Genomic DNA, 18,772 nt, shown 5'->3' with positions numbered 1-18,772 from the left:
ATTTCTTCCAGCGTCATGTGGTCTTTGATCCCTGAGGCCCAGCACACACTGGGAGTGGTTAGATGTGCTGAACAAGCTGTGTAACCAAGTTTTGTGTGACCCCCACTGCACCAGCCCTGATTACAGGCTGGGGGGAGTGAATGCTCAGCATGGGAGCACATTAAAATCAACTAGCAGGGGGAAAATGCCTCCTGCTCCTAGAAACTGATGAAATCTGGTTTTGCTCTGGATAATATTAGTTTGAACTCAGTTTGGCAGGTGCTTTGACATGCTCCTGAATGATCTTTGAGGGAAAATAAAGAACTTCAAAGATCACCTGATACGTTGCATTATCACAGAGAGAATGGGCTGCGTCGTCGAGGTCATTGGAAAGCTGTGGTTAGCAGTGCTAGCTTGTATATTTTGGTCTTTCATAAGTGGCAGGTAAAGAAGTTAAGCCCTGGATTGTGTCCCCGTTTTGGAAAGGTCCTGGGAAGCCACCCGGGATTCATTCGGTGCTTTGGACACTTCCGTTCTACCCGCATCCCTGAAGAGATCCATAATTCATGGCTGTGTGTCCAGGATGTCACCGCTCCAGCGAGCTAGCATTAAATATTTACCTCAGATCATAAGCCACAGCCATTGAGGCCTGCTTGTCCCTTTAGGAAGAGTGTTTTCAGTCTCAGCATGCATGAAGAATCCCAGATGAGCCCAGCGACTGGAGCTGCTTTAAGATGTTTGAAAATCAATCAGCTCCAAGATGCATCTCATAAGTCATCACGCTCTAAATGCTAACAGCACAGGTACCTCTATGCCACATGCACAGCATATTGCTCTCTCTGCTGTGTCAGATGGTTTTCCTGCCTCTGTGAAGCTTTTTCTTTTCTTTTTTTATGGGCGTGCACAGTTCTATATATTTTCTGTATTTGCTTGTGAGCAACGTACTGTTGGCATCTTTTTTTGCTTGCTTTCTCATCAGCTCTCTTGCTCCCCTGATCATGCACAGCAGGTATTCCGATCCCCTACTGATGAGATGAAGGTGGGGATGGAGGAAAAAGTGGAAGGAGAAGTGGAGTGGGTTTGATTGGAGGAGGAGAAAAAGAGGAAATCATCAGCTGTGAAACAGAAATGTGTCTGAAACTTACACGACAGGGGTGGTAGTTTTGTTTTTTGTTTTTACACTTGTTTTTTATAACAAACAGCAAAAATTACAGTATTTCTAGAATACACGATCAATGACTTGGGGAATAGTTTTTGTTTTTGTTTTTTATTGATAACTGAGATTACAGTTAGAGGACAGTTTTAGCACTGCTAATAGCCTGAAAAGTTTGAAGAGGACTCCAAAAGGACTATTTTCCTAAAGTGTTACTTGTTTGTTCTTTGGGCTTTTTTGTAACAAATATACCGATTTTTATGTGTATTGTGTTTTCAGCTCAAACTTTAGAATTTATAGCTTATTTGTAGTTTAGAAGTTTATCTATAAACAGCACAAGAACTACTTCTGGTGGGATGGAAAGAGAAAAAGAGAGATGAGGAATAGAAAAGTAAGTAGATGGATACATGAAATCAGAGTAAAAGCGATATCTGGAGGAAGGCACCTAGTTGGAAATCTGTGTCAAGACTGAAGACGGGCACACATCACAGGAGGGTGGGGGTGGGCTCTCTCACTGGTGGTTATAGTGACGAAGAAAGGGAGGATTTGATAAACCCAACATGACACCAGGTATTAGCGCCTATAGGCCTCCTGCTGAAAAATGGATCAGTGTTTATTTATTCAGGCATTACTAAAACAGGCAATAAGAAAGATGCTGTTGATCCCCGCCAAAAGCAGTTTGCTGCCAAAATGCTGGCCACATGAAGCAGAGTGGTATAAATAGCTAATTAAAAGCTTTGGGTTATTAAAAGCAAGGCTATCATATTTGTGAAGCGACTGCACAGAAGTTAAGACAGGAGAGAATGTCAATATTTCCGCTTTGCTCAGTCAGCGCTTACACATTGTTTACACATTGTAAATCGATATACCTAATGCTGCTTGAACAGTGTAATTAAAATGTTAAAATGTTTAATGCCTTCCTCAGCCACGAGATAAGGTGTGGACACAAAAGCAAACGTCAGACATGTTTAGTTTTAATTAGGCAGAGGGAGACGGCCTGAAAGTTTCTCTGTTTTTCTTTTTATAGAAGCTTTCTATGAACGGCTCACTTTTTTCTTATGTATATATCAAAGTTTTTTTCCTCCTCCTCATTGAATGAGCAGAGTGATTTTATATCTCTTTTCTTTTCCTGTTCAGTGCCATTACTTTGGACAACACACTGGTTATCTTGTCTACCGTGGCACCCGATGCCGGACGCTACTATGTGCAAGCTGTAAACGACAAGAATGGAGAGAACAAGACCAGCCAGCCCATCACCTTGTCAGTAGAAAGTGAGTAACCCCATATACGTATGCTAATCAAGGCTTAATTGGAAACGCATTTAGGCGTACTTTTACTTTTATTATCATGTCCAAGCCTTTTAAGTTTTTGAAGGAAATATTAAACATTCACTTGACATCATGAGCCTTTACATACCAGGCTCACAGTTTGATATATTGGCTTGAAAAATGTGTGATTACTAACTGTTTTTAGTAAGCCCCGGTGCAAAAACAGTATTTAAAATGGTATTACTGTCTTGCTATTAGTGTGTATAGTTTATAAAGATGTCATTCCAGGTTAGAACCGTATAATATAGTACATATAAAGTGGTACTGGTAAACTAAGCCCTGGAGTTGGACACCCCTTTGTTTTATGTTTACCTCAAACTGGCAAAAGGAGAAAAATGTCAAATTCGGTGTCCATCAGAACCAACTTTCAACTGTCTTGATGAGAGCTAGATGTATGAGTTATGACCCAGAGATCAAACAGTAGTCTTCAGGAGAAAAGCCCAAAGGCACCTCTTCAGGTCAGGAGTGTGACCTGGTGCGCCTTCCTGACCTGATGCGCTCATTCAACATTCATCCTCCAGGCAGAACATTGTGTGCACACTGAAAGCACGTTGAAAAGAGAGAAGTTCTTTGGTCACGCCATTAGTCTGTGTTGACCAGCTGACCCTCTTGACAGTTTAGGTTCCCCTTTTAGTTCTTCCTCTTGACTAAAATGAAATTCAAGTTTAAGGCCTGCTTTAGAGACGATCCAGCGCATAAGTAAATTGCCGGCTTTAAGCAAGCGTTTTAACCCTCTCAAGACAGGCGTTGCAGATTTGCAACAGTTAAAAGCTAACAACCTGATTACCCCACATACATATTTTATGAGGTTTTTTTTTTACTCAGAAGTACCACTGCAGGTATTCTTTTGTGCATTAGCAACAAAAACTTAATTTGAGCCTGAGAGGGTTAAAATACAGCAGTACTGGGAGTGTTCCAGAGATGCATAAAGAGACGACCTCAAAGGAATATAGACAAAATTTGTCAGGTAAATTTTTTAATTGTACCTGATTATGTTTCCCATCACTGTGGGAGATTTAAGCTTAACTACCTGAGTCTGTACCAGTACTCGCACGTTGCAACATACATAAACACACACACCCACACACAAATACATGCACAAAGTAAGAGGAAGCTGTACGGACAGAGGCACAGGTAGATTGTTCTTCTGCCAAGTTAGTTAATATTCACAAGCATCCTTAGCTTGCATGACAAAAAAAACAAAAAAACACAGAATACACAAATCAAACCAATTCGGTCGGCTTCAGCTCAGCAGAGTGAGATATAAGAGGAAACCTAACAGACAGCATCTTATGACATGGTAGACTGGAGTTCATTATGGAAGTGAATGAGGAGGGTGAGGGTAAGATATTATAGTTGACAACACAAGGGAGCAAAAATAGCCTGTGGCACATGTTGAGAACAATGGCAGAGTTGATTATACAAGTGCTAGAACACACACACACACACACACACACACACACACACACACGCACGGGTTCAGGCTATACAGACACGTAGCAGGAGGTCTCGACTCAGCAGGTGTAATGGGAATACACGATTTATACGAATGCTCCTCACATATGCACACACATGTGCGCATGCATACACGCATACAAGCAATCAGATGCAGTCTGTTATGAAAGCCGGTATTTGGAGTTTGTGCATGTGTTTGACAGAGTGCTTGAATTTTGCATGTATGCATCACTTATTTGCTGCGGCAGCTGTTGCTGCAGTGATGCCTCTGACACTGTGAGCTTACCTGGGTCCGGCAGTAGTTGCCTAAGATTTGGCAAGGCCAAAGGACAAGGAAAGGTGGAGAGCAGGAGTCATGCTCAATTTACAATTTATATACTCGGGATGAAGTTTTAAAAATTCATTATAATTTCAGCAAGGCTCCTCCTGTGTTTTTGTTCTTCTCTTTAAAAAAAAAAAGATTTGTTTTCTCTGCAAGATAGTAGTTTGATATGGACATCATATCTTGTGATGCGTGTGTTTGTGTCTGTGCATGCATCTTAACACCCAAGACTGGTTAGATTGAGTCATGACAGTCCCTGTAGCTACATCTGACATGTGCGCCCACAAGCACACTTCCAGGGCATGATGGGATTGACGGATCAGTGTGAGTTTATCGCAGACGTGACACATCTCAAGCAGCACACACGCACACACACACACACACACACACACACACTGGGGTTTCCTTGCCATGAGCTGTGCCATAATGAACACACACACACACACTCAGACAAACTCACACAGAAATAAACAAGGATGAGCATAAAGTGTTGAAAATGTGGGCTCAGGCACATGCGGACACACGCGCACAACAGCCTCTTCGCTTCTTAAGCCTTATGTTAGTCAAACAGTATTTTTCTATCGCTGCTTCTGGTTCTCCGGCATATATCTTGTTATACACAGTGAGTGCACTGTCTCATCGTATCTGACCAATCTCTCTGTCAGAACTCAGATACAGTGCGTGCACTGGTCAGTTTCAATATTTCATGTCGATGAGCACCCACTGGGTGGAAATGAAATTTATAGGTCACTACAATCCAAAGAACCCAATGAAATCTCATCAGATTGTGCCTCTGTTAATTATATCCTATTCCCATCTATCAGGTTCATTGATCTTTGCTTAACATCTCCATGTTTTGTTGATGTGTTTGTGTGGCGACCTGACTTTGTGTCTAGATGTTGGAGGTCCAGCAGATCCCATTGCCCCCACCATTATCATCCCTCCCAGGAACACCAGTGTGGTCACAGGCACATCAGAGGTCACGATGGAGTGTGTGGCCAATGCCAGGTAAAAATTCCTGGAAGTGCAGGGTTTCAAATGATTCAGTACAGTCCAAAATAGCGGATTTTATGGGGCTATTTTTCACAGTTGAAAAGAAAAATAGTCCCAGTGAAATGACCGTTGGTGATATATTGCTGCATGTCAGTGGCAAAACTCAGAGAACTGGGCAAATAGAACCAAAAACATCTATGGTGCTAGATTCTAATGGTAAAGAGTCAGAAGCTAAATGTACTTCAGCTGTATAATTATAATTTGCTTATGTCTGCTTATGTGACGTGTCACACTGTGAGGCTTTATGGGCTAGCACAAAACGAGCATTCTCACAGGGACATGGATGTTACAAACACATCTCACATCCTTCTTTCCTCTCACTAGACCTCTTATCAAGCTGAGTATCACATGGCGTAAGAACGGCGTGTTGGTGAACAGCGGTTTGAGTGACTTCAACCGCAGACTGACCATCCTGAGTCCTGTGGTGAGCGACGCCGGCTACTACGAGTGCGAGGCCATTCTGCGCAGCAGCAGCGTGCCTTCAGTCAGTGCTGGAGCTTATCTGCATGTCCTTGGTAAGAGCTAAAGGCTAAAATATGTTCCTGGCAGGGTCTTGTGTCTATTATTTTTGGGTATTAATATCACTTAGTACTTTTAGCTGTAATTTTTCCCAATACTTGCACACTTCCAGGTGACAATATCTATTTATGAAACTCATTACCACACCAGTTCACACATTTTTTTTCTTAGAGGACAAAAGCAATAAAAAAAAAAACCATTCCCAGAATTTCATGTGAATGTCTGACTATTATAATGGTTCACAAAGTTTATATGACTGAGTGCCACTTAGGAACCCAGCAAATGATGGAAGGCCATATATAAAAATGCATATCAACCACTTTTAGGCTTCTTTTTTTTTTTAAACAGATGCATTTGTCAGGTTTAGTTTGCAATGATCTGCTTAAAATTGAATAGAAACCCCGGTCTCGTCGAGCGCTACTTTGTCATAGCATAACACGAAGTGCGGAGAAACTAAACCCACAGTCGTGAATTCTTTCCTTTTCACACCCGCTGGCCACATAAAATATTTCCATGGGGCACCACTGGCCCGCAGGTAGCACTTTGAGAGCTCATGATCGATTACCTTGTAGGTTTACTCAGACACTGCATCACAAATACTATTTGAGTTTTTAGTGTTCAGTGCTGCCTGAGGACAGAAACACATTCGAGTGAAAGCACACATATTAAAGAATTGCTCTCTCCTTGCTGCTTCAAAGTCAAGATAAGTTTGTCATTCTTCTCTCTCGTGCTTTGTTTGTTATTTGATATCAGTGTCTTTGCTTTTGCATTTTATACAACTTCAGTATTTGGAGCACATTACCATAATGTTTGTATTTCTATTCTTTGCCTGTTGGCCTTAAGGTTTAACATAGTTTTTAGGTGTTTATAACCTTTTTTTTATTATGGTCAAGTTAAAGAACAGACTAATATTTTCAGTTTTGGTAGGTAGTTGTATGTACCTTCATATCAGCGTCTACGTGCAGCGACCCACATGCGTCACATATGTAGAAGTAAACTTGAGTGACTGTGCGAGCTTGATGCAAATATTCAGTCTCACTACATAAATGTGGTAAAAGCATGACTGTGAAGTTGTGAGGCAGTAAGGGGGAAGTGTTATTGATTTAAAAGGGAGAAAACTAATGGTTGGCCTCAAGAAATGGTTTAATAGCATTGCTTGAGTCACATTTATTCCATCTGACTGAAACACTTTGATGTTTTCAGGGTTATGATGTGATTCAAAGCACAACGTGGAAGGGGGGGGGGCTTTTTCCACGATACTGCTAACTGAGCCTTTTCTCTACCCCCCCCCCCCTATAAGTTTGAAGGATAGCCTAACCATTACAGAATACCAATTACTCACTTCTATAATCAAACTAGTCTCACCGTGTTCTGCTGCGTTATCATATATTTGGCCCAAAATTCAATACGTTTAAAAGCAGAAATAACTTCTGCTTTAATCTCGCGTTGTTGTTTTTGTGTTTCACTAATGTGTCTGCTGTTTCAGAGCCACCACAGTTTATAAAGGAACCGGAGAAACACATCACAGCTGAGATGGAGAAGGTGGTTGACATTCCCTGTCAGGCACGGGGTGAGAGCTCGCTGGTATTACAATAAGAGAATGTAAAGTAAACCCTATCAGAGGAGAAATGTTTGAACTGAACCCCAAACTCTCACTCGCCCACCCTCTGCAGGAGTGCCCCAGCCAGACATTGTGTGGTACAAGGATGCTTTGCCTATCGACCCAGTGAGAACACCCAGGTACAGGGTGTTGGTGGGCGGCAGCCTCCAGGTCAACGGCCTACTGCCTGATGACACCGGCATGTTCCAGTGCTTTGCCCGAAATTTAGCCGGAGAAGTTCAGACCAACACATACCTGGCTGTTACAAGTAAGTGCTCCAGCAGCTTTTCAAGGAATTACTTCACCCAGATAATTGCTACTATTAAACATGTTGTAAAGTGCTGAATTTGAGCTAAACATTCACTTTTTCTTTTACTGAAATGTGTTAAATATTCATGCAGCTCTGCTAAGCTTCAGCTTTAGAAATGTCAAAGCGTAGTATTTTAAAAATGGAATCATTTCAGAATACTGAAAGCAGGTTGACTCTTGCATAGAATGGTTATAAATGGATGTATGGATTTACTCTCTGCAATTCAAGTAAAATAGCTAAATTTGTGATTATAAAGACAAGTTAAGTCTTTATTTTCATTTAAAAAAGAAAATCACATCATGGTACCAAACAAAGCAGTGACCTGTGTATGACTGGGCTAGTAATGGCCAATCTCCCAGGACAAATGCGAAAAGTGAAGTAGGGTTTTGCTGTAAATGAGCGTGTGAGCTCAAGGGCCCTACGCTGAGTGAATAAAAGTCCAAATAAAATAAAAAAGTGACAGTCTGTTAAACAAACTGCTGCACTCTTGGTTCTCTGCCTTTGGAAAACGAACTAATTCTCATCATACAAGAACCTGACTTATTGTAAACACTGCAAGAAACACTCAACTTGGGACATGAAATATAGATGAAAACCACAAACAAAACTTTGGTTACAGGAAAAAAAAACACAGAGATGCATCTTTTTTTTCTGTAGTAGTGGCATTTTTGTCTCGTACTAAGAAATCCGATACCTAGGCAGTGAAGAAAAACACTTTAGATGTGCACTACGTCTGACAGCAGAGTTGTGATTGCGGCGTCGCTGTCAGTTGACAATATTGCAGAAAGGAAGCTTCCCTATATAAACTAACAATTAGGCCAACAACGATTAAGTTTACATTACTGTGGAAAGGCGAAACATTAATCACGTTTGCTGCTAAACTGTAATCACCTAAATGATGGGAATTTATAAGTCTTTTTTTTCCCCTGCGCTTCTGCCACTGTTGGTATTTGAAAATAACTGCTAATTTTGCTCTCACTGTGCATCTGTTTGGCAAGTTTCTGACATCTAATTTTCTTCACTTTGTCTCAGTTCCTGCTGCCTTCGCTCCACGCCGTGCCGCGTTATCAGAATTCATAATATTCCGTCTCGCTAAATCACCCCTTCCATCCCTGTTTTTCTCTCCTCTTCTTCTCTCCCCCCTCCTTCTATGATCTCATCTTATCGTCTTCCTTTTTGTCAACACAATCATGTTTGTACTTCTCCGTCAGCCCTACTCCCTGTGTCCTGAGATTAGCAGCGCACCTATGACAACTCCCTACTCCTCCTTTCCTCCGGGAGTGATACAGTTTTCTGTCATCCTATAAAAGCTTTGATTTATTGCATATCATAAATACGGATTTTAGTTATCTACAAATTGCCTTCCTTTTCTGTCTATACTTCTTCTCCATTCATTTTCTTTTCCTTCCTTTCATATCCGCTATCTCTGCGGGTGCAAAAAATAGACCGGCAGCAGACAGTGATGGCACCGAGGTGAAGCCTGTGTCAATCCGTTTGGAATTAGGGGGACAAAGCATCGACTAAACACTGCAGCTGGCTGCTGCTTACAAGAAATACGTTTGAAGTGGGGCTTTGCCTCAGACAGTTATTCTCTCACCTCTATAACCCTCTTACCCTCTCTCGTTACTGTACTGAGCTTCCTTTATTCAGTGTGTGTTTGTCTACCCTCAGGCATTGCCCCGAATATCACAGCTGGACCCTCTGATAGCACTGTGATCGACGGGATGTCAGTCATTCTGCACTGTGAGACCTCTGGAGCTCCAAGACCAGCTATCACCTGGCAAAAAGGTCTCTTTTACACGCATACTCACACCACGAGAGATTGTGATGTCTGTTATCTGTAAAACATTGGGACCACAGTTTGCTGTGGCTTAACAAATAAAGCCTGATTTGATTCCTTTACTGGGATTTACCTTTTGCCATGTTTTTGTGTTTGCATTCCAATAGCAGATCAGGGAAGCAGCATCCTTGTTTTTGACAATCTGCTTTTCTCATTTTTTTCCCTTCTGTTCTGTGTGACCCTTTTCTCTCTGCCTACCACTTCTGCTGTCCGTTCCCATATGCCAGGTGAGCGCGTGTTAGCCAGCGGTTCAGTCCAGCTGCCCCGGTTCACCCTGCTCGAATCAGGCAGCTTGCTCATCTCGCCTTCACACATCTCTGATGCCGGGACCTACACTTGCATGGCAAGCAACTCCAGGGGCATTGACGAGGCATCTGCTGACCTTGTTGTTTGGGGTAAGTGGGCTTTTAAAAACGCATATACCTGATGTAATGTGTTGAAAAAGTCCTAACTTTGTGATAGAAACAGAAAATGAAAGAGTAGTGCAGTTTTACTGAGAGACGTGTTTATCAGGAAACAAGGTTGTGCTGTATAATAACAAAGGAATGCTCAATTTCTAAATACAAAAGCATTCTTCTGTGCAAGCCTGGATTCATCATTTTGGTGTTTTCTTCAAGAAGCCATCAAAAGACAAAAGACAAACCAGGAACAAGTCATTTCGACTGAAATGAGTTTCCTGAAATTCATTTTTTTTGACATTTTGTAGACCGTTTTCCCCTCTCTCACTTCCTTCATCTTTTTCTCCGTCTATCTCTTTCTTTTCTTCTTTATTTTGTGTCCACAGCTCGCACTCGGATTACCACCCCCCCACAGGACCAGAGCGTTATCAAAGGAACTAAAGCCATTATGAACTGTGGAGTCACACACGACCCAAGTGTGACAGTCAGGTAAGGGTCCATTTAGAAACACAGATTAATATGCACAATGCATATTTATATACAACAGTTTCTACAGGCTGTTAGTAAAACTGATGTCACCTGAAAGCAGTAGATACTGTTACTCAAAAAAGGAGGCCAACATAAAATAGGCAGGTTAAAAGGGAGTCGTTCCCTTTTTTTCTTTTTCTTTTGTTTTTAATGAAAAAGGGCAAAATACAGCAAATCCAAAAGCGAAAAGTCAAACACTGAAAGCAAGCAAGCACCGGGAAGGAGCTAATGCATGCAAACAAGCAGGAGAAAAAGTGAAGAGAAGCAAAGTAAGTCGTGCGGTTTGTCTTCCTGATTAACCCGTCCCACGAAAGGTGAATAAGTTTTACCCAAGTTAAGCTGTCATGTCTTATATCTGTGAGAGATACGGATTCGTAGCAGAGGGAACTTCATTCCTTGATTCATTTTTTTTCCTCCTGGCAGAAAACTGTTTCAAAGCCAGTTCAGTGTACTGTAGGCATTTGTATAGGGACCTTACTCTAAGACGTTACCTTGTAGGCAAGGTTTGAAATATTTCTATTTTCTCTTTATTTGCTCCTGAAACAGTTATACATGCTGTCAGGTTTGCAGCTGAGAGAAAATACCTGAAATTGTCTCAAAAGGCACAAGAATACATCTAAACAGCCCACTAATTTAATTAAAGTAAAATTTACCTGTGCGTTAATGATGCGGCGTTGATTGGTAACCCTATTAATTTACACACTCACAGTTTGCAGCCAGCGTTTCCTTCAGACTTTAGCTGCCACAATTGTGTTTCTTTTAGCCATTGTTATATTTCTTTAATCTTCATTCCTTTTATTGTGGCTATAATAGTTTTCCTTGTGATCTCTAGACCTATATGTGTGTACAAATGTTCATCTGGGGCATGTCAGTGTGTGTCACAGATGCATTCTTCATTGTTTGGGGCAAAATTTTAAAAAACTTACTTATTTAGTAGGATATAACATTTTGGAAGAAACTTTTTTTTAAAAATTAAAAACAACAACAACAAATCTGAAACTTTGCCAGCCCTATCATCTAAATGTGCCAATGCCCACGGTGTCCACAGATCAAAAAACCGAGTTTCAAATGTAGGAGTCACATCCTCAAAAGCTGCAGAATCTTTTTTAGTTCAAGCCAGGAGAACGATTCGACCAACTGATCAGAAGACCCCAGAGACCCCAGAGACCTTTACTAATGAATGTGGGCGCCTGACTGTGCAGAGGAATCTTAACTTGACTTCTCAATTTGATGGCGATTTAGCATAAAAAAAATATCAAGGCTAGTTAAAAGGACCTGTTTAGAAGCTTTGCACCACTATCTGGATCACTTCTAAGGGACTCAGCCGTGTCTTCCTGGTGAAGAGAAGATTAAAATAGATTAACTCATCCTGAAACTCATCCTAACCTATTTTTATGTATTTCTTACATGTTTAATACCTAATAAATCTCTGCAGTTGAGCTTTTTGTTTTTAGATTGGCTAATAAAGACGCTTCATCCTCAGCTTGGTTGTGTATGTCATTTAATACCCGTATTATCTTATTTTCACCACTACAATTCTGCTATAGGGAAGGGTTAAGGGTCGCACAAAAATAAATAAATACATGCACTGAATTGCTGTTACTACAGAGAGGAAACCTGTGACCTAGACATACACCTACGCCTGTTAACCATGTTTGTCAGCCACCAGCATATACATATTTCTTTACATAAAGAGTCCCTCGCACAATACTTTACAGCTGCTGCCCAAACCAGTGCAACAAACAACCCTTCCACAGAAAATGTAGTGAACTCAGAGCATGTAGCTGACATCAGTAGTGATCAATAGTCCCTTTCTACTCGGAGGAGTAAGCTGCATTTGAAGCCACGTTTGCGCCGCGCAGTTTTGATGAGTGTGAATCGGTCGTTTGATATGCACCCGTCAGCCGCGATGATATGCGGGGCACCTGTGATGGTGAGTTTGAAGAGACAGGGGAGATGAAAAACCACACTAATGACATGTTTTTCTTAGATTGTGGTCGAATAAAAGAAAACCAAAACCTCAGTTTACTCTTTGCTTTACTGTCAAAAAGAGTTAACCTGCAATCTGAAGGTGACATACATATATATGTACCTGATAAGTTCCACTCTACAGCGGGTGGCAATTAAATTATCCAGCGTTAGCTTCTGGAAGTATGCTAGAAACGACTTTTGACAGATAATTTCATGGATTTAATTGAGCAATAAAGTGTAAAGAATGTGCTTAACATGCAGTGTGAGTGTGTGCGATTGGCGTGCAGGTGGTGAGTAATGCTATATTGTGACTAATTGTAATAATGGAAAAAACACAGAGGCTGGTGAATATCGCAGTTTCCTTTTTTTAAAAATGTGTTTAAATTGATTGACTGATGCAGTGGAAGGAATGGATGCAGCAGATGATGATGACGTTGATGACATTTAACAAGCCAGCTGACTGAAGTCTTTGTATTCCAGGCATGTCTGGGAAAAAGAGGGCTCAGTGATAAATGTTCAGTCCATCCCCCGCATGCGGCTAGATGCAGATGGTACGCTTCACATCTCCCAAACCTGGTCAGGTGACATAGGCACCTACACATGCAGAGTGACCTCTGTTGGAGGCAACGACTCCCGCAGCGCGCATCTCCGTGTCAGGTAACAAGCCCTCCTCCCATCATTCACCATCACCATCGTGCGACTTTCTATTTACCGGCCTTCCTTTTTCCTCTCACCCTTTTGATTCTCCAATATTCTCCAGTGTAAAAACACAGGAAGCAACATGTTCTTTGTAGAGACACAACACACACACAGAGGCGCAGCACAGACATTTACATGCATACGCATGTGCGAGCGCCAGACACATGAGTGCTTACCACCACTGCTATTCTGTCTGTTCCTATTGACACCGCTGACTCATTTTCACTTAAGTGACGCCTGTTCTTCCTCACCTCCCCTGTCCTCATTCTCACCTGACACACTTCCAGCCCCAGGGGACCTCCGCCTCCATTCTCCATCTCCGATACTACACATGCATGCACGAGCGCTTCTGTTTTTATTCTCAAATCCCTCGCTTCCACATAACTTTGCCTGCTACGGTTATACTTTGGCACACAGAGAGCCACAGCAGCGAGAGTGAATTGAATATGAATGTGACATCAAACTTTCTGTTTGCCAGACTGACTGACTGATTGTTTCTGTCTTTGTTTATCGTGCTATCGGCCGTCTCGTTGGCTGCCTGCCTTTTGACTGAGTTACCGTCTATATCAATTCATTGCTATAAGGTTTATCTATCAATCTGTCTGTGCTTATCTGAATTTATGGCTGAATGAATTAATGATCCTCTGCTTTGGCCTCATTTATTCATGTCTCCCTGTGCATTTTCTTTCTATCTGTCTCCTTATGCCTTTCAATCCCTTTCCTCCCTCCAGTGATATCCATCTCGTTTTGTTTGCCTGTGTGTCCATCTTGACAAGGAACCATCTTTGCTGTCTCGTCTCGCCACATTTCATCACCTGTCTAACTGATCTCTCTCTTACAAAAGATTTTTGCCTTACTTTAGATCTGTACAAGCGATCTTCAGAGAAAAACGAAACGTTCGCTAACTCCCTTGGCTCCGCGGCTTGTTTGCTGTAATAGAGAGATTCTTTTATTTATCGCTCTTGTCCTGCTGTTCCCTGCAGACAGTTGCCCCATGCCCCAGAGAACCCTACGGCCGTGCTGAGCAAATCTGAAAAAAGAGCCATCGACCTGGCTTGGGCCAAGCCTTTTGATGGCAACAGTCCCCTCATACGCTATATCCTGGAGGTTTCTGAGAACAGTAAGTCATAAAATGTCCTGTCTGTTCCAGTCATGCATCCTTCTCCTGCATCCTTCTCTACCTTCTATTTGATGAGTTAGGTTTGGGGAACTCAGCTCATGGGATTAACAGTGCAGCAGTGAGTTAAAAAGAGGCTGGTTTAGACTCCTGTGTTCACAGTGTTTTTCCCAAGGAGCTTAAATGTAAACAAATACAGCAAAAAATTACAAGAAGATTAAATAGAATTTGAGATCAGGATCAATATCACTAATTAGGAATGTCCATCATTGCCTTTAGGCTCAGCATGGATTTGTAACTATAGCGCAGTCGCTCTGTCCAATTTGCATTGCTGAATTAAATGCACTGAAACAAGGGGCTTGTCACTGTCGGGTTATAACACTCATAAAAGTTTCATTATGACATGATTACCATTGAAAAGTAACCCGATGCAGAACAAATGCCGGTATAAGCAATTTGTTCGACTGGCATAACATCAGCGTAACATCTCTTTGGAACACTTTCATATAGCCTACAGGCCTTCTTTTGCATATAGCGAGTAGACACCGGTAGCATCTCCTCTGTCGTATTACTAGCGGCAAGCTTCTTAATTTTCCTCTGACTTGCTGCTTTAGCCGAACTAAAAACTAGCCGCTGTCGTTTCAGAGCTGTTGCACCAGCATCATTTCCCTCCTCCGTGGGCCACCGGCGTTGTGGAGCGTCTGTGCTAATCTTGCAGGTGTCCGTTATTAAATTTGAAGTAGAACTCTGTGCAGCTGACACTTATTATCACCCAGGCACGCAATTAGAGTTTCACTGTTGTGTCTTTCGTCTTCAAAATAAAGTAAATACTTCCACAGCTTCTCTCTTTTCTGCCATCTTGTAAGCTGAGCTACACGAGCAGACTGGTATTTGTTAGTGTCACGGAGTAAGAGGGAAACGGAAACAATGCTTTTGGGACTTTTGCTTTGTATTGTTTTGTAGAATCAAAGAGAACAGGAAGGTGAGGTAAACAGTATTAACATTAATGGTTTGCCAATTTGGAAGAAGTCCCTGAATAACTGAGGATCCAGGTTTTCCTGCCATCAAAAAACATGCTAGGCTGATTCTGCTGTTCTTGTCCCCTTGATAAATGCACTGGCTTAAATCTGGAGTTGGTCTCAGGGTGCTGTATGTCAGCTGCTCTCTGCTCCTAATACTTAAATGCAGAGACCAAGTTTCCCTGTGGGTACCAATACTGTTATTGCTCTTCTATTTTGGGTTTGTTGTTTTTTTCAACCATTGCTTGGTTTGTTTCATTAAATTGAATTTTAAAACCTTCTAAGACAAAATGACTGGAAGGCATTAAATTGAAAATCCCTTTTGATATTGGTGAAATTCCTTGGAATGTAGCACTCCTTCCTGAATGGAACAATAGCAATAACTCAGGTGTGTATTTGTGTGGATGCGCATGTAGGAAAAAAGGTGTAAAAGTTGATTTTCTGTCTTGTAGATGCTCCCTGGGCCATCCTGCTGGCCAATATTGAACCAGAGTCCACAGCAGTGACGGTCAACGGCTTGATCCCAGCTCGCTCCTATCAGTTCCGCCTCTGTGCTGTTAATGATGTGGGAAAGGGACAGTTTAGCAAGGAGACAGACCGGTGAGCTAAAGACACTTTTTATATCTCACATCAACATTTTAAAAGCTTTTTTGTCCCTTTCAGCACACCATTTAATTGGCAGTAGCAGTGAGAAACCTAAGCAATGTCAAAAAACAAGAGTCAAAACAGGACTTTGTTGGTTGTTAGTAAACAGTACATTGTGTATATGAGATCTGTTTCCTAGACAACCGGATTGACTGATCCCTTCAGTCAAGAGTCGAGAGAAGAGGGATATACATGTAAGCCTCCCGAGGAGAATACACATACAAACGTGCGCAATTGCATGTAAACACGCATTTTCAAACGCGCATTTTCAAACACACAAACACCTACTGACTCTGAAAGCCACAGGGAGGATTTAGGTTTGAGGCGAGACCGCTGTTGGCTTCTCTGTGGCCTCACACAACTTCAAGCACTGATTGTTCTCCCTATCCCTTCTTGGCTACATTCTTTTCCTCCACCAGTCTGTCACGCTGCCTCCTGCTGGGAGCTCCCAAGCCATAGGAGAGCCATAGGGAGCTTCATTTGTGTGTCACGGGGGGTGCAGCACAGAACTCTCCATGAGACCATTTGGGACAGTCAGTACCGGTGATCTCGCTCCCATCTCTCATACACATTTTCTCCCCAGACACACGGGGTGTTTTATCACAGTAGAAATATAGCTTTTAGGTAGCCTAGGTATCCTTTCAGTTCCTCAGAGGTGATTTCAAGGTGGTGAGTATTGCACATATTTCGGAGAGCAAAAGCAAACAAGAAACGGTGACAGTTTTTTCACAAACAAAAGGATATGGAAGGACACAGTTATGAGACAGAAGATATTGTACGGGGAAATGCTTCAGCTGGAATTTCTTCATTTTTTAAACTTCTGCATCGAGTAGCTGGAGCATTAAAACTAAAATCCTGCCTGCCTAATAACTCACTGGTCTCCCTTGAAACAAGCTCTGACCTATTAAGGTATAGACATGAGATCTCTGGGGTTGCTTTAGACCTTTGTGAGTGGGACCTCTGTGGACTGAACCTGTTGCAGTGCATCCCACCGGATTCCTATTCCTTTAGCTATTCCTGAAAGGGTTTTTGTGGGGCAAGATTTTATGCTGAGAAAAGGACTGTATGTGTGCGCTGGGTCTATAGAAATGTTTACGTGGCTGGTACATGACTGCCAGGACCCAAAGCCCCCCATCTCACATGCTTAGAGACCAGCAACGACCCTTTGCCAATTCAAAATCCTTGCAAACTTTACTGAGGCTTAAGATAGCAGAAAGCAGACAGCAGAAATAGATGTTTGGTGTTACACACGAGTTATCACATGTTAGTGGTTTTAATATAATGTCTTATCAGTGCAATATTTGTGTGTGTGTTCTGCAGGGTCTCTCTCCCAGAGGAGTCCCCCAGTGCTCCTCCTCAAAATGTCATTGCTAGTGGTCGGACCAACCAATCTATCATGATCCAGTGGCAGCCTCCACCGGAAAGCCACCAGAACGGCATCCTCAGAGGCTACATCGTTCGGTAAAATCTCCACAGACACCTCCCTGTCTCTTACATTTATGTGAATGGTTAGAATTTACACAGTGTTGACGGTCCATGTTTTAAAATGAGGGACTCCAAGTACTTTCTCAAGTCAGTGTAATAGAAATTTGATCATATTTTATATTTAAAGGAAGCTACAAAGTGGTGTGCACATCTATTGTGCTTCCTTTGTCAGTGTTCTTACGTGATGATGGATTTCGTTTTTGATTTGTGACCTTCATATTTTGCATTTGCACTTTCTTTCTGAACAGACAGAAGTCTAAATGCTTTTCTACAGCGTTTTGTAAAGTGTAAAATATTCTTCTAACTTTATTATTGATCCATCTATTTTAATTTATGTCTTTGGTTTTGGAGTGGAAAACTACTAGGAGCAGCTCACTTGGAGTATGTTTTACATCCCTTACCGCTGTATTTAAAGATATACATGCATATCTTGTCTGTGAGGAAAAAAAACAAAACAAAATTTAATGGCTGATTTGACTTAAAACAAACTTCAGCAAGTCTATTAGGTAAAGTCAGCAATATGCCAAACTGACTGTAAATCCTGTAGGCATGTAATTAGTTTGGTTTTCTGTCAGGCTTTTTATTCATTACATCCAAATAAAACAGCAGGTGTTTTCCAGACAACAGTCAGTGCTGTCAGTTTTTAATTGCTTGTTGGCTAGTGCTTTGTCTCCCCCTAGCAGGGATTCTAATGCACTGCTGGGCTCAGGTAAAATAGTAATGTCTTTGTCAGTGAAACAACTAAACTGTCAGAGATAAGGTACAAAATCTGCAAACACATGGACTCTCATCCAGAACAGGTGTCCAATCTTCTGAATAGTCCAACAAGTTTATACATGTCTATCACAGGTATCGTCTCACTGGGCTGCCTGTGGACTACCAAATCAAGAACATTTCCAGCCCAGATATGACCACACTGCTGCTGGAAGACCTCATCATCTGGACCAATTATGAGATTGAGGTGGCTGCCTACAATGGGGCAGGTTTGGGCACTTTCAGCCATAAGGTTACTGAGTGGACCCTGCAAGGAGGTAAGCACTCAATAGCTCTTTCCTTCTTATTTAATGTCCCATTATTCAGTGAGCATGCATGTATATTATTTTTTACTAAATTCAGTCAAGCTTATCTTTAAGATGTGTCAATCAAGCATTCAGTATCTTACAAATACAGTGTAAATCTTTCATTTTATTTTATTTCTGCATATATATTACTGAAATCAGCTCTAAAAGCTAGTGCTAACTGTTATCTTCTTTGTAAGAAACACAATGATGTGACTCTAAAACCCATAAATAGGTCACACCACTGCAAACAAACCCACAAAGAGTTCTGGTGTAAGGTTTAAGTACCAGAG

General features: G+C 41.7%; 1 protein-coding gene across 4 annotated transcripts in view; it reads left to right on the top strand.

Moving 5' to 3' along the window:
- The window catches only part of sdk2b (sidekick cell adhesion molecule 2b), a 276,202-nt gene that overhangs the window by 222,356 nt on the left and 35,074 nt on the right, over positions 1–18,772 (top strand). For all 4 annotated transcript variants that reach the window (XM_005725909.2, XM_005725908.2, XM_013909013.1 and 1 more), the window contains exons 5-17: positions 2,270–2,403; positions 5,134–5,245; positions 5,615–5,805; positions 7,296–7,379; positions 7,483–7,677; positions 9,391–9,507; positions 9,787–9,954; positions 10,344–10,446; positions 12,937–13,113; positions 14,139–14,275; positions 15,744–15,891; positions 17,257–17,397; positions 18,271–18,452. In XM_005725909.2, coding sequence (XP_005725966.1) covers positions 2,270–2,403; positions 5,134–5,245; positions 5,615–5,805; positions 7,296–7,379; positions 7,483–7,677; positions 9,391–9,507; positions 9,787–9,954; positions 10,344–10,446; positions 12,937–13,113; positions 14,139–14,275; positions 15,744–15,891; positions 17,257–17,397; positions 18,271–18,452 — 1,889 coding nt within the window. The remainder of the gene's footprint in view (positions 1–2,269; positions 2,404–5,133; positions 5,246–5,614; positions 5,806–7,295; positions 7,380–7,482; positions 7,678–9,390; positions 9,508–9,786; positions 9,955–10,343; positions 10,447–12,936; positions 13,114–14,138; positions 14,276–15,743; positions 15,892–17,256; positions 17,398–18,270; positions 18,453–18,772) is intronic.

The sequence above is a fragment of the Pundamilia nyererei genome, unplaced genomic scaffold, assembly GCF_000239375.1.
Source record: "Pundamilia nyererei isolate P.nyererei 1_Seehausen unplaced genomic scaffold, PunNye1.0 scaffold00017, whole genome shotgun sequence".
NCBI classification, from domain to species: Eukaryota; Metazoa; Chordata; class Actinopteri; order Cichliformes; family Cichlidae; genus Pundamilia; species Pundamilia nyererei.
This window is presented reverse-complemented; position numbering and strand designations above follow the sequence as displayed.